Source organism: Cervus canadensis, chromosome 8 (genome assembly GCF_019320065.1).
Source record: "Cervus canadensis isolate Bull #8, Minnesota chromosome 8, ASM1932006v1, whole genome shotgun sequence".
In the NCBI taxonomy this organism is placed as follows: Eukaryota; Metazoa; Chordata; class Mammalia; order Artiodactyla; family Cervidae; genus Cervus; species Cervus canadensis.
The window spans coordinates 80,710,049-80,726,468 of record NC_057393.1 but is presented as its reverse complement, the minus strand read 5'-3'; the positions used below and the strand labels follow the sequence as shown (position 1 = coordinate 80,726,468).

The 16,420-nt window shown below is 38.2% G+C and overlaps 1 protein-coding gene across 1 annotated transcript in view; it reads left to right on the top strand.

Annotated features, from left to right (window-relative positions):
- The window catches only part of ZNF33B (zinc finger protein 33B), a 49,581-nt gene extending 36,660 nt beyond the window's left edge, over nucleotides 1-12,921 (top strand). The window contains exon 5 of the mRNA XM_043476989.1: nucleotides 6,567-12,921. Within this exon, the coding sequence (XP_043332924.1) occupies nucleotides 6,567-8,653 (2,087 nt within the window). The 3' untranslated portion in view covers nucleotides 8,654-12,921. The remainder of the gene's footprint in view (nucleotides 1-6,566) is intronic.
- The last annotated feature ends 3,499 nt before the right edge of the window (nucleotides 12,922-16,420 follow it).

The window sequence follows — 16,420 nt, the reverse complement described above, 5'->3', positions numbered from 1 at the left end:
TTATCTGTTTTTACCTTTATTTCTTCCTTCATGCTTTCTACTTTCTTTTACACCATTATTGTCTTTTTCTAATTTTTTAGAATCAAGAATTCACTTGCTTTCATTCTTTCTCTTTTCACTGACAGAAATATCTAATGCTGAGAAATTTCTTTTTGACTAATATGGGTATTCCATACATCCTCATCAGTAATATTTGCATTAGTTTTTTGTTTTAGACCTTTCTTATCTTTGGTTTATGTTTCTCTTCTCACGCAAGAACAGTTTCGTAGAGTTGTTTTTCATGTTCAAATGAAAGGTCATTCTTCCCCATTAATTTCTGTTTTTACTGCATTATTATCTATGCGTGTTATCTATGTCAGTGTTTGTGACTGTTTCATGTACCCTTGTGATGCAAGTGTATTTTGTATCATAAAGCTTTGATATTATAAATTTAGATATGGATTAATAATGTGTTATATTTCTGTCTTTTATACCTTTAACTTTTTGTTTTAATCTGACTTTAAATACTTTTCTTATTAGTGTTTTTCTATTTCTCCTTGCTTCTCCGAGTTCTGCTTCATGAAGGTTATTTGTTCTGTAGATGCTCATAACTGTTATTGTCCACTCAAATTTACAGATTTTAGTAGTGTAAAGTGTTTCTCTTTCCCTCCTGGTAACCAAGATTGGACCGCTGCCTCCCTCTTGTCTTCCTTTGTTTGGAATGATACTGTCCATTCCCTGGTTTTTAGCCTTTTTTTAAAAATCATTTTCCCTAAGTGTGTTTTCTCTCTACAGTATAGCTTTAGGTTTTGTTTGTGACTCATTTTAAAGATCATTTTAATTAGTGAGTTAAATTCCTTCTTAATTATTGACATGACTCATATATTTGGTCTCATTTTTGTCTTGTTACATTTATAAGTGTATCACGTTTACTGAATTTTTTATTTGCTCTCTTTCTGTTCTTTTTGGAGGAAGACAATTAGGAAATTCCGACATTTTTGTTCTAAGTAGTCACTTTTATACTGATACAATGCATTAGTTGCCCATTTCCTTACTTAACCCTTTTATTTGATTTTTCAGCTTTTAGTGACATCCTTTATTATTTAGATGGCTGTTTGTGAGTTTATTCTTACTTCCTGCTTTTTTCTCTCCTGTTTCCTGCAGTTATTAAATTACATTATTTCTGCTTCATTAGAACATATAACATTTATGTATTATTCTTCTGTTCTTGTTTTCATCTTTATTTTGGTCTTACATGTATTCACTGTTCTGTTTTTCTTCCAGTGTTTCCTGTCAGATCTTGGTTGCTCTAAGTTTCTGCTCTTCTAGAAGGTTTTGCGATTACAGTATTACCTACCTTTGTGAATATCTAAACCTTTTTACATAGCCTTGCTGCTTAAGGGAGTATAAATAAATGATAAAACCCATTGACTCCCACTTTCTTTTCTAAAATATGATGCTCCACTGAGCTTTGCTTTGTTTATTGGTGACGAAGTCTGTGGCCAAACCTACATGATAGTTTTTGTTGAGACATAAGGCTTTTTGTCCAGAGAATTTTTCTTCCTTTTAGAAGTTTTATTAATATATGTCTTAGAGAGGACTCTTCCAGCTCAGTCTTTGCAAGTTCATGGTGGTCCTTTTGAATATGTGGATTAAGTCTTTTATCTTTGGATGGTTTTCTTAGGCTGTGCTCTGTGTATGCTTAGGCACTCAGTTGTGTCCAGCTCTTTGCGACCCCACGGACTGCAGTTGCTAGGCTCCTCTGTCCATGGGGATTCTCCAGGCAAGAGTACTGGCATGGGTTGCCATGCCTTCCTCTGGGTTATCTTCCCAACCCAAGGTTTGAACCCAGGTCCTCCCACATTGCAGGCAGATTCTTTACTGACTGAGCCACTAGGGAAGCCTTTTCTTAGATGATGTTTTTTAAATTTAGATTCATCCCATTATCTTCTGTTCTTTCTCTTTAAAGACTATAATCATACGTACAATTTTGTTTTAATTATATTTATTGTATTTTTTGCTCCTACTTCTTTTCTGGGTGATGAAATTACAAGTTTATTTTTTCCATTTACTTTTCTGTATTTTTTAATTTATTTTTGTATTAAGTATAGTTGATTTACAGTGCTGTATTAATTGCTACTATCCAGCAAAGTGATTCAGTTATATGTGTATAAACATTTTTTATTTATTTTTTTAACTTTTTAAAATTTATATTTATAAATAAACATATTTATTTATGGAAACATCTTTTCCATTATGGTTTATCACAGAATATTGAATATAGTTCCCTGTGCTGTACAGTAGGACCTTATTGTTACCCATTCTGTATATGATAGTTTGCACCTGCTAAACACAAACTCCCACTTCATCCCTGCCCACTCTCCCTCACCCTTGGCAACCACAAGTCTGTTCTCTATGTTGTGAGTCCATTTCTGTTTTGTAGTTACGTTCATTTGTGTTATATATTAGATTCCACATATAGGTGATATTACACGGTATTTGTCTTTCTGTGTCTGACTTACTTCACTTAGTGTGATAATCTCTAGGTCCATCCATGTTGCTGCAAATGGCACTATTTCATTCTTTTTTATGGTTGAGTAGTATTCCATCATATATATGTACCACATCTTCTCTATCCATTCATCAGTTGATGAACATTAGGTTGTTTCCATGTCTTAGCACTGCTGTGAGCATAGCAGTGCATGTATCTTTTTGAATTACAGTTTTGTCTGGGTATATGCCCAGCAGTGGGATTGCTGAATCATATGGCAACTCTATTTTTAGCTTTTTGAGAAACCTGCTTAACTGTTTTCTGTAGTGTCTGTACCAGCTTATGTTCCCACCAGCAGTCAGACTACCTTTTTAAATCCAGAGTTTAACTCATTCTGTTTTCTTCTTCTTTTTTGTCCTTAGTCTTTGGTTATTATTTTTGGTGCTGTTATGCCTTTCTTGTTGCCATTTATTAAATTTTCAGTCAAATCTGTTTTCTCTTTGGGCTATTAGTATGCTTGGGCTGCTCTAACAGAACACCATAGACTGGGTGGCTTATGAGCAGAAATTCATTTTCTCACAGTACTGGAGGCTAGTTGTTCAAAATGAAAGTACCAGCAGCATTCGTTTCTGATGAGGTCTCTTCCCTCAGCTTGCAGACATTACCTTTTCACTGTCCTCAGATGGCCTTTTCTCTGCAGCACATGAAGAGCAAGTGAGCTCTGGTGTCCTTTCCTCTTCTAATAAGGATACCATTTCCACTGGATTCGTGCTGTACCCTTATGAACTCATTTAACCTTAACCAGTTCTAAAAAGTTTTGTCTCCAAGTACAGCCACATCGGGGATTAAGACTTCAACCTTTGAATTTGGGAGGGGGGAAGTAATTCGGTCTTTTATCAGATTCTTTGCAATTTAACTCCTGAAGTCACTTGGTCTTTTTCACAGTTTTGACTAGCTCTTGCCTCCTTAGTTGCCCATTACTCCAGGCCCGTTCATATGGGTTTCCTAGTAGTCTGACCTTTATCAAACTGAGATATCATTCAGTATTTTCCCACTTACAATGGAACTTTTTCTTTCTGGGAGTAATTTTAATTGTGGTTCAGTTCAGTCACTAAGCTTTGTCCGACTCTTTGCAACCCCATGGACTGCAAAACGCCAGGCTTCCCTGTCCATCACCAACTCCCGGAGCTTGCTCCAACTCATGTGATTGAGTCAGTGATGCCATCCAACCATCTCATCCTCTGTTGTCCTCTTCTCCTCCTGCCTTCAATCTTTCCCAGCATCAGGGTCTTTTCCAGTGAGTCAGTTCTTCACATCAGGTGGCCAAAGCATTGGAGTTTCAGCTTCAGCATCAGTCCTTCCAATGAATATTCAGGACTTATTTCCTTTAGGACTAACTGGTTTGATATCCTTGCAGTCCAAGGGACTCTCAAGAGTCTTCTCCAACATCACAATTCAAAATCATCAATTCTTTGGCACTCAGGTTTCTTTATGATCCAACTCTCGCATCCATACATGACTACTGGAAAAACCATAGCTTTTGACTAGACGGACCTTTATTGGTAGAGTAATATCTCTGCTTTTTAATATGCTGTCTAGGTTTGTCATAGCTTTTCTTCCAAAGAGCAAGTGTCTTTTAATTTCATGGCTGCAGTCACCATCTGCAGTGACTTTGGAGCCCAAGAAAAGAAAGTCTGTCACTGTTTCCATTGTTTCCCCATCTATTTGCCATGAAGTGATGGGACCAGATGCCATGATCTTAGTTTTCTGAATGTTGAGTTTTAAGCTAGCTTTTTCACTCTCCCTTCACTTTCCTCAAGAGGTTCTTTAGTTCTTTGCTTTCTGCCGTAAGTGTGGTGTAACATCTGCGTATCTGAGATTATTGATATTTCTCCCAGTAATTTTGATTCCAGCTTGTGCTTCATCCAGACTGGCATTTTGCATGATGTATTCTGCATGTAAGTTAAATAAGCAGGGTGACAATATACAGCCTTGACGTACTCCTTTCCCAATTTGGAACCAGTCTGTTGTTCCATGTCCAGTTCTAACTGTTGCTTCTTGACCTGCATACAGATTTCTCAGGAGGCAGGTAAGGTGGTCTGGTATTCCCTTCTCTTTTAAGAATTTTCCACAGTTTGTTGTGATCCACAGAGTCAAATGCTTTGGCATAGTCAATAAAGCAGAAGTAGATGTTTTTCTGACACTCTCTTGCTTTTTCGATGATCCAGCAGATGTTGGCAATGTGATCTCTGGCTCCTCTGCCTTTTCTAAACCCAGCTTGAACATCTGGAAGTTCATGGTTCATGTACTGTTGAAGCCTGGCTTGGAGAACTTGGAGCATTACCTTGCTAGCGTGTGAGATGAGTGCAATTGTGCGGTAGTTTGAACATTTCTTTGGCATTGCCTTTCTTTGGGATTGGAATGAAAACTGACCTTTTCCAGTCTTGTGGCCATTCCTGAGTTTTCCAAATTTGCTGGCATGTTGAGTGCAGCACTTTCACAGCATCATGTTTTAGGATTTGAAATAGCTCATCTGGAATTCCATCACCTCCACTATATTTGTTCATAGTGATGCTTCCTAAGGCCCACTTGACTTTGCACTCCAGGATATGAGGCTCTAGGTGAGTGATCACACCATCATTATCTTTTTTTATATATAGTTCTTTGTATTCTTGCTACTTCTTCTTAATATCTTCTGCTTCTTTTAGGCCCATACCATTTCTGTCCTTTATTGTGCTCATCTTTGCATGAAATGTTTCCTTGGTATCTCTGATTTTCTTGAAGAGATCTCTAGTCTTTCCTATTCTATTGTTTTCCTCTATTTCTTTGCATTGATCACTGAGGAAGGCTTTCTTGTCTCTCTATGCTATTCTTTGGAACTCTGTATTCAAATGCATATATCTTTCTTTTTCTCCTTTGCCTTTTACTTCTCTTCTTTTACCAGCTATTTGTAAGGCCTCTTCAGACAACCATTTTGCCTTTTTGCATTTCTTTTTCTTTGGGATGGTCTTGATCACTGCCTCCTGTACAATGTCACGAACCTCTGTCCATAGTTCTTCAGGCACTCTGTCTGTCAGATCTAATCCTTTTAATATATTTGTCACTTCTGCTGTATAGTCATAGGGATTTTATTTAGGTCATACCTGAATGGCCTAGTGGTTTTCCCTACTTTTTTCAGTTTAAGTCTGAATTTGGCAATAGTGAATTCATGATCTGATCCACAGACACCTTCCAGTCTTGCTTTTGCTGACTGTATAGAGCTTCTCCATCTTTGGCTGCAAAGAATATAGTCAGTCTGATTTTGGTATTGACCATCTGGTGATGTCCATGTGTAGTCTTCTCTTGTGTTGTTGGAAGAGGGTGTTTGCTGTTACCCGTGCATTCCCTTGGCAAAATTCTGTTATCCTTTGCCCTGCTTCATTTTGTACTCCAAGGCCAAATTTGCCTGTTATTCCAGGAATCTCTTGATTTCCTACTTTTGCATTCCAGTCCCCTGTAATGAACAGGACATCTTTTTTGGGTGTTAGTTCTAGAATGTCTTGTAGGTCTTCATAGAACTGTTCAACATCAGCTTTTTCAGCATTACTGATTAGAGCATAGACTTGGATTAATGTGATATTTGTGTTTAATCACCTCTTAAGTTCTCTGTCTCGTCTTTTACGTGTATTTATAACACATGGTAATATGTGATATGCAAAGAGTCAGTCCTCAGCTGACTTTCTGCATACCTATGAAAACTGAAACTCTGTCGCAGTTTGTTTTGTATTTGAATATTTGTTTACTTACTTAATGATGATTTGAAGTTAGTGGTATTCTGTAGTTAAGCCCAAGTAATGTGTTGTTGGTAATTGTATTTGCTCTCCTTATATTGATCCGTAAGTTTTATGGAGAATTCATGGAGAGATTCGGATTTAAAGATTTGCTCTTATTCCTCAGATATGTCTGAGAAATGTCTTGAAACCAAATGTATGTTTTCTAAGAACAGTTTGCTCTTCCTTTTTCAGCTACCATCAATGTAGGGCATTTGTAGGTAGGTCTCATTCCATAAGAAATGTGTTAATTTTCATATGGTGAGATAAATTTTTCTTGTTTCTAGAAATCTGCAAAACTGATCGCATGAAAGAAAGGAACCAAGAAAACCAGCCTAAACACATATGGAAAGTTGTATTGATCAATAACAAAAGTCTGACTAAAGAACAAGGTAATGTACTAGGAAAGTCACTTGAGTTGGACACAAATTCTTTTCCTCACAGAAAAATACTCTGTCATTGTGGCTCATGTGGAATGAGCTTCAACTGTATTTCAGAATTGGTTATTGATAAAAAAAGCTCTTTAGGAAAAAAGACCAATGAATTTAATGCCTGTGGAAAATTGCTACTCAATATTAAACATGAGAAAAGTCATACTAGAGAAAAAAATGAATTTTTTAAAAGTGGAAAAATTGTCAGTCATAATGAGGATTCTGTTCAGCTTGAGAAGATTCAAACTTTAGAGCAAAATTTTGCATATAACATACATCAAGAAACCTTCAATGAAAAGGTAGTATTCAATACATACAAGACAGAGATCACTGAAGAGAATGACTGTGCATATGATGAATATGGGAGAAGATTCTGTGATAGCTCATCCTTCTTGTTCCATCAGATAACTCCCTCAAAGGAAAATCACTATGAATTTGGTGATTGTGGGAAATCCTTATGTGTGAAGTCCTCCCTTTTAAAACATCATGAGGCACATTTGAAACACTGTGAATATGGTGAAAGTGGGAATAATTTCAGGAGGAAGTTCTACCTCTCACAGCTTCAGAAAACTCATAAAGGAGAGAAGCACTTTGAATGTAATGAATGTGGGAAAGCTTTTTGGGAGAAGTCACACCTTACTCGACATCAAAGGATTCACACAGGAGAGAAACACTTTCAGTGTAATGAGTGTGGAAAAACTTTCTGGGAGAAATCAAACCTCACTAAACATCAGAGGTCACACACAGGGGAGAAACCGTATGAATGCAGTGAATGTGGGAAAGCCTTCAGCCACAAGTCAGCCCTCACATTACACCAGAGAACACATACGGGGGAGAAACCCTATCAGTGTAATGCATGTGGGAAAACTTTTTATCAGAAGTCAGACCTCACTAAACATCAGAGAACACACACAGGACTAAAACCCTATGAATGTTATGAATGTGGAAAATCTTTCTGTATGAATTCACACCTTACAGTACATCAGAGAACTCATACAGGTGAGAAACCCTTTGAATGTCCTGAGTGTGGGAAGTCTTTCTGTCAGAAGTCACATCTTACACAACATCAGAGAACTCACATAGGAGATAAACCCTATGAATGTAATGCATGTGGGAAAACTTTCTACCACAAGTCAGTACTCACCAGACATCAGATAATTCATACAGGTTTGAAACCTTATGAATGTTACGAATGTGGGAAAACCTTCTGCTTGAAGTCTGACCTCACAGTACATCAGAGAACTCACACAGGGGAGAAACCCTTTGCATGCCCTGAGTGTGGAAAATTTTTCAGCCATAAGTCAACCCTATCTCAACACTATAGAATCCATACAGGGGAGAAACCCTATGAATGTCATGAATGTGGAAAAATCTTCTATAATAAATCATACCTAACTAAACATAATAGAACACATACAGGGGAGAAGCCCTATGAGTGCAACGAATGTGGGAAAACCTTCTGCCAGAAGTCACAGCTCACTCAGCACCAGAGAATTCACATAGGGGAGAAACCCTATGAATGCAGTGAGTGTGGAAAGGCTTTCTGCCATAAGTCAGCTCTAATTGTACATCAGAGAACACATATAGAAGAAAAGCCCTATAAATGTAACGAATGTGGAAAATCTTTTTGTGTGAAGTCAGGACTTACTCTGCATCAGAGGAAGCACACAGGAGAAAAGCCCTATGAATGTAATGAATGTGGGAAATCCTTCAGTCACAAATCATCACTCACAGTACATCACAGGGCTCACACAGGAGAGAAGTCTTGTCAATGTAATGAATGTGGGAAAATTTTTTACCGTAAATCAGACCTCGCTAAACATCAGAGATCACACACAGGGGAGAAGCCCTATGAATGTAACACATGTCGGAAAACCTTTTCTCAGAAGTCAAACCTTATTGTACATCAGCGAATGCATATAGGAGAAAAACCTTATGATTGAAGTGAATGTTAGAAATGTTGAGCCACAATTCAGCACCTACTCCATTTCAGAGAATTCACACTGTGAAGAAAGCTCTGTTGACATTCTGAATGTTTAGTAACCTTCATCCACACAACTGGCCTTATTTTACTCCAAAGTAATAACATAGGACCAATTTCTAGACTGCAGCAAGTATAGGGCAATTTGTTAACAGATAATATTCCACTGAATGTCACGTACTGGCATTAAACCTCACAGATTTTGATTTTGTGAAAGTTCTAACAAAAATAACTAGGTTATGTCAGAATTTATATAGGGGAGGAATCTGTCCATTTGAGACTTACGGATTGCAGATTTTCTTTAGAGGTAATGTAACATCAAAAGCTAGAATTTGTGCTTTGGTACGAAACAGCAGATTGTAATTTATAATGCATATTGTGCAATGTAAACCTTTAAAAACTAAAAAGAATAGTAAAATAGGTTCAAAAGAAGTTGCAGTAGTAGTAGTGCATAGAATTCTGATGTGCCCTTTACAAAGCTTCTTCTAATAATAGTTACATAACTATAACATACTCTAATAACAGTGTTATATAACTGTAACATATTTATAGCCATAACAGGATGGTACCCTACTACTAAGTCAGATACAGACTTTATTCAGATTTCACTAGTGTTTACATGTGATCTTTGTGTTTGTCTGTGCATTTCTATGAAATTTTGTGGTTTATATATTTGAGTAAGCTTCAACACAGGTTGTAAAATCAAAAAGGAATCTGGAGTCTGTATTACATGAAGATTACAAAGGAATCAGGATTTCACCACAGGAAGTTAATAAATATTATTAATTATTAATAATAACCATAGCCTTTGTGCTACCCTAATCCTGGCAACGATTTAAATATGAATGTTTTTAAAAGCAGAGATAAATTGAATAATTAGGGCAGAAGCATTAAACACCAGTGAAGCATCCCTTAAGTTCACAGGACTTAGGTATGTACATTACATAAACTATATGTTTCTTAACAAAATGGAACTTAACATAATTGGGAATAGAAAATAGATACTCCTAGTTTAGCAGTTGTTACAACATTAGGCACATCTCCCCTTGAATATAAGGCCTGGAGCAACAGTTTAAAAGGAAGCCCACGAAGCTCATGTCTAACCTTTTAAAACTTATAAATCAAAATAACTAAATGTTCAATAAAATGTATCTTCTGCATGGGAATATCTAGGCCCTAGTCCCATTGCCCCTTCTCTTTCACCCATAGCTCATTGCAGACCATGATGTGCCTTGAGTAGACATATGTAAATACTCTAGCCTTCAGCCTAAATTTATCCAGACCCTGGGTAAGCAACTGCTTTCCAAGACAGGGTTCAGGAAGGAAGCCTCAGACTAGACACTCAGGGCTATAAATTAGACTGTAAACTCAAGGGTCTGATGTGCCCTGAGATCTGGGCCCTTACGACTGTCGATTCTGTGGGAGGAGGACTGAGGCTGGAGCCTGACCAGAACGGAACTAGAGCAGTGCTCCTATTGGTAGGGTAGAGGCGATATACTAAATTACATGACCAGATTAGGTAAACAATTACGTTAGGCTAACAACCTAAGACTACACGATCTAGTGATCTTAGATTATACACAGAGTCTAAGCTTCCATTGTGGGAAACTAGTAAAGGAGAGCAAATTAAGTCCAAGTTATAAAAAAACAAAAGAATAATGAGAACTTAGGCAGATATCAGAGTAATTGAAAACAGGAAACCAGTAGAGAAAAATCAATAAAACCAAAAGCTGGTTCTTAGAGCAGGTCAATAAAATTGATAAATCTCGAGTCAGGTTAGCTAGAGAAAGAGAAGATACAAATTGCTAACATCAGGAATGAAAGCGAGCCATAAGTACTGATCCCCTCAGCATCAAAAGGGTATAAAGGAATGTTATGGACAACTCTATACCCACAGATTTGATAACCTAAATGAAATGGGCCAATTCCTTGAAAGAAACAATCTGCCAAAACTCACAGAAGGGTAAATCTAAATAGGCATATGTCTCAAGAAATTGAATCAATTTTTAATCTTCCAAAGCAGAAAGTATTAGGCCCAGATGTTTTTACTGATGAATTCTACCAAATTAAGGGAGAAATAGTATCACTTCTCTACAGTATCTTACATAATGTAAAAGAGAGCTTTTACTTATTTTTTGAGGCCAGCATTACCCTAGTTGTAAAGCCAGGGAAAGACATTAGAAGAAAGCCAAGGTACAGACCAGGATCTCATGAATAGATACAGAAATCCTCAACAATATGCTTGCAAATTGAATCCAACAGTGTATAAAAAGAACTACATGATATGAACAAGTGGGATTTATCCAGGTATCCAACATTTAATAATTAATATAACCCATCATATCAACAGGCTAAAGAAGAAATATTATATGATCATATCAGTAGATGCAGAAAAACTTTTCAAAAAATCTTAACATCTATTCATGATAAATAAAAAACCCAGTAAGTGAGGAATACAGAAACTTTTTACCAAGTTCCCTCAACTTTTTATAAAAATTTTTATAAAAATCCTACAGCTAACATCATACTTAATGGTGAGAAACTAGATGCTTTTCCAGTAAGATAAAGAGCAAGGCAAGGAGGTCCCCTGTAACCATACCTTTTCAGCAACCTTCAGGAAGTCCTAGCTAATGCAGCAAGATAGGTAAGGGAAATAAAAGGTACACAGATTTGGAAGGAAGAGGTAAAACTATTGATGTTCACAGATAACATGATTATCTATGTAGAAAATTCCAGAGAATCAGCAACAAAAAAAATCTCCTGACACTAGAAAGCAGTTACAGAAAGGTTACCGAATATGATGCTTAGGCAGGTGATAAAAAGAAATGAGCTATCAAGTAACAGAGATACGGAACCTTAGATGCATATGGCTAAACGAGACAAGTCAATCTGAAAAGGTTTTATGCTGTATAATTCCAACTGTAATGCATTCTGATAAAGGCAAAACTGTGGAGACACTAAAAAAATCAGTGGTTTCCAGGTGGTCAGGGTGAGGGTCAGAGCGATGAATAGGTGGATTACAGACAATTTTTAGAACAGTGAAACCATCCTATAGGATACTATAATGGTGGATACATGTCATTCATTTGTCAAAACCTACAAAGTGTAAAACATACCTACAAAGTGTAAAATACAATGGGTCAACCCTAATGTAAACCATGGACTTTAGTTGTAAAAATGTATCAGTATTGGTTCATCAGTTATAAAAAATGTACCACACTAATGCACGGTATTAATAAGGGAAAAGTGTGGAGGGAGGTAGAGGTAAAGGGGTATATAGGAACTCTGCTTTCTGCTAATTTTTTCTGTAACCCTGAAACTGCTCAAAAAAATGGAGTGTATTAAATAAACAACCCTGCTACATATTACTCTCTTATATATTTACAGAATTTGAAACTCCCATGATCCAGTACCAGTTTTTCCATGGTGGGGGTGGAGTAGGGTAGGGAATGCATTCTTAGAAATCATATATTGTCAACCACTAAGGCATATTTTCGATTACAGCTTTCTGCTTTTCTAAGCCTTATTATCTTCTTTTGAAATTACCTTAAATTACTTACCTCTCATTACAACATCTTATTTCTGCACTGAACATGTTTCTGCCCTGCAGCTATAATAATCACTAATGAACATTTGGGTTGTTTTTATAGTCTTCAGAATACTTTAAATTATAGCAACTGTGGCTTGAAATTAAGGCCCAGTGTAATAGAGTCTCTTCACATCTGAAACTAAGATTTCTGATGGCCTAACTGCAGATTTCCCTCCCTATTCTCCTCCCCCAGGTCACTGTAGTCAGACAGGCCTCCTTCCTTATCTGGGGAACCAGTTCTTGGTTTTCCCTCAGTGGCAAGTTTCACTTCCCTACCAGCCCACAAAATTATTCTGAAAAACCATTCCCATCTTCTCACAGAAACTTCACTGCACCCTCTGCATACTACAGAGCCATCTCCCACAACCCCTGGTTTTCCCTTTGTTCCCAAGCATGGTAACCTGTGTGACCCTGGTTGGTGTGTGGTGTCCTCTCGCCTGGCCTATGAATAGACATAACCAGTAAGCTTATGTAGAGCTCATCTGTCCAGTTTAAGGTGTCACATGTTCCGCTGCTGCATTACCCCAGGGCATGAATCCTGCCACCAGCAGAGTGACAAGGAGGCAGTTAGTACAGCTGGGCGTGAGCAGGATTGTCCGTCTAAGATAGGTCACCTGGTCACTTAGCTAATCGCTCTTGTCTAACAGGTTCTGTGGTGTGGCAGAGGCTGCTTGGGATGGAACCACCAACTGCTGGCAGGCTTGCACTTTGGCCTGCTCTGCTCTGTGTTCTTTTCTGGATGTTGCTATCTCTTCCCACTCCAAGAGGCTCTTGTCCCTAAGAGAATTATTCATTGGCTGTGCCCCCAGGGTGACTTGCCATGGGGTTCAGTCTGTTTGGCAGGTGGTGTCTGAGCTACCTGTGAGGCTGGCTGCTGGACTGTGGTACTTTCCCTTGTAACTACCCAGAATGTCCACATCACGGGTGATGTACATGGCTAGAAGTCCAGAATAACTGAGGAAATTTGTATGAGAGAAATAAGAGAGAAAGAAACCTGCATGGCAAAAAAAAGACAGCCATAGCAGACAGAGGATGCTAAGTCAGCCAACCTCTCTGGGTTATGGGCCCAGCATGCTTTTGCTGCACCACCTGTTTAAAAGGTTCTGTGCTCATGGTTAGAGTGCAAAACTCCTATCCTGAGGTGCAGCACAGAGGTTAATTCAGATGCAGCTTAGGCCTGGGATCCTTGCACCATGTGAAGCAACCATTGCCATGGAGCAGGCCCCTAACCCTTTCCTGAAGAAAGAAATTTATAAATTTGATGAGAGTAAAGAGAACCCTCCTGAAGTGTAGCAAGTAACCACAGAGAGGAAATAAATGGAACGAAAGAATGAAGGGAGGGAGGCAGAGACTTAGATACAAGGAGAGTAAACAACAAAATAACTGAAATATAGTTCCATAGTTTGTTTTTGAAATTGAGATGTAGTTTCTGTACAATATTATATAAATTATATCCACACTTTGACTCAATTATAAATCCAGAATATACTAAAATCATTTGTACAACAAAAGATAAAAGGGTGCTGTGACTGGCTTTTGTACCTTCCAAATTAACTTTAATATTAACTTTAATACTGAAGTGTACCATTGGTAAATTTTCATAGCCTTAATACAGGGCTCAAGTTATACTTATACCTGGGTACCCCCTTAATCATGTTACCCCCTAAAATCTTAGAGGTGTTATCAAATATAAAATACAGTGCTATACTGAATGTGTATATCCCTATGATGGTATTTGGTGGCGGGGCTTTGGGGAGTGATTCAGTTAGGAGAACAGAGCCCTTGTGATTGGGGTTAGTGCTCTTAAAATAGAGACTCCAGAAAATTTCCTTGCTTCTTCTGCCGTATGGGGACTTAGGAAAAGACAGCCTTCTGTGAACAGGAAGCAGTCCTCACCAAACAGGGAATCTTCTGGTGCCATGCTCTTGGACTTCCCAGCCTCTTGAACTGTGAGAAATAAATTTTTGTTGTTTATAAGCCACCTGGTCCATTGTATTTTATTATAGCAACCCAGGGAGACTGAGTCATTTAGGAACAAATAGGATGTTTCGTCTTAACCAACAGAACTATTGTCTTAAGTTTCGCATGGTCATAACACACACTGACTTAATTTTAGCATAATCCCCTAGAAAGCATGGATGCTCTGATCCAAAGAATAATAAAATTAAATTTTTGGCACTTACAGATTGGATTGACAAAAGGAGACCCTAGTGTACCATATACCTCAATTGAAACCATTGTAAATACCTACCTAGAGAACAAGTGATCATTGCCACTATTTCTCTGTTTAAGGATCCAGTATAGCTTGTTCTTAGCCTGGAAGTAATGATGGTGCTTCACAGTGGGTTATTAAAACCTTAATGCTATGGCCTATCTGCTAAGAACCTAGTACCCAATGTTACTGAAATTACTGTTTCCATTCAAATAGCAAGTAGTAAATATTTTGTGATTCCAGCTTGACTAATACATTCCGTTCAGTGCTCTTTTTAACACCCTTTCAGCCACAGTTTACCTTCACCTCCAAGGGACGCAAGGTACCTTTACCAGGCTACCCATGGGATACCTGAACAACTCTACCATTGCGCAGTCTTTGCAGGCAATGTCTTAACTGCATCCAGTTTCCTCCAGGAGCACAGGTATGACATGACATTGATGATATCCTCCTCTGAGGAAATTCATCTCACAGATTCATTGAGAGCATATAAATACTCACCAAAAAAGCTATTTCACCACACAGAGATCTGCCCATTAGTTGAGTTCCTGAAAATCACTTGTAAAACAAGGGCTGTTTCATCCCTGATGCTGTCAAGAAGCAGCTACAGACTGCTTTTCATTTTCTGTTCTTAATACTCACAATGTTAATATAAATACATCTTTTAGTCCTTTTTGGGCTCTGCAGGCAACATATCCCCCACTTAAAGTTTTTAATTTCACTGATGGTGTTACTTTCAAATGCCCAACTTGTATAGGGCCTCCTCCACAAACAGGCTTAAGAATCGATCTGAATTGAAATCAATAGGCACTCCCATTAGTGCCCTCAAAGACACTCTCAGTGTGGAGACTTTAGCAGCCTCTTGTCTCTCCTGGAGTCCAAGAGTACAAGGAATATCATGCTGGTGGATGAGACATTCTGTAAATCTGTTGGTGTTGGTTTTGACAGATACATTGCAGGCAGGGAAGGCAAATGCATGTGCAGGGTAAATATCTTTGATGGTAGGTACAAAATACTGTTCATTTTGTGATGAGAATGGTCTAATGCAATCAACCTGTAACATGGCTAAACTGATCCATCCAGGGAACGGTGCCAAATTAATTGTTGGTCTCTGCTGTTGGCAGATTAATCTCTTAACAGTGACGTTAGCCAGATTGGTCTTACTGAGTGAAGGTCCACTTTGCTGAGCACATGCATAATTTCCTTCACTGCTGCTGCAGCCACTGTGTTCATGAGCGCATTTGGCAATGACAAGTGGCTGGGTGATGGACCTGACTGATAGGAGATTGGCATCACAGAATGTGTCCTTCACTTAATGTTTCAGTCCTCTGATGAGGTCACCCTTTGGTGAGCGTTCACATGGTACACAAAGACCTTCACTCTCCTCATCTGGAAAGGTCTAGATGTGCACCTCTTCCCCTGAACTCCCTTTTGCAGGTTTTCCAATGTACCCCTCCTTAGTCCTTGATCATTTAGCCAAACCATTAGGCACTGTGCATAAATAAGTGTTAACTCAACTTCAGCCATTCCTCCTTCCAGGCAAAATAAATCAGGTGATTTCACTACCGACTTTCAAGACCATCTCAGAGTGGGGCTGTGGTGCTGCGTACTATGCAGAATGATCTGATCCAAGCCTGAGTTTTTTTTCTTTCACTGGTCAGCTCGTCATAGGGAATTCCTCATGAAGCCATAGCAGTGGATTGAGGGGGGTGAGGGGTTGCCTGATAGATATATTGAAAGTATTTATAGGTATTGAAGATTCAGCTCCACTGAATTCTGTTATTTCCCCATCCAAGTTTTCAGGATTCTTTACTAATCAGTGCCCTAATTTTGATTTTAATGAGACCATATAAAGTTGGAAATTCAATGTACATAGTAATTAAGCCACCCAACAGATTTGTCACTGGATTTCTTTTCATAAATCTCAG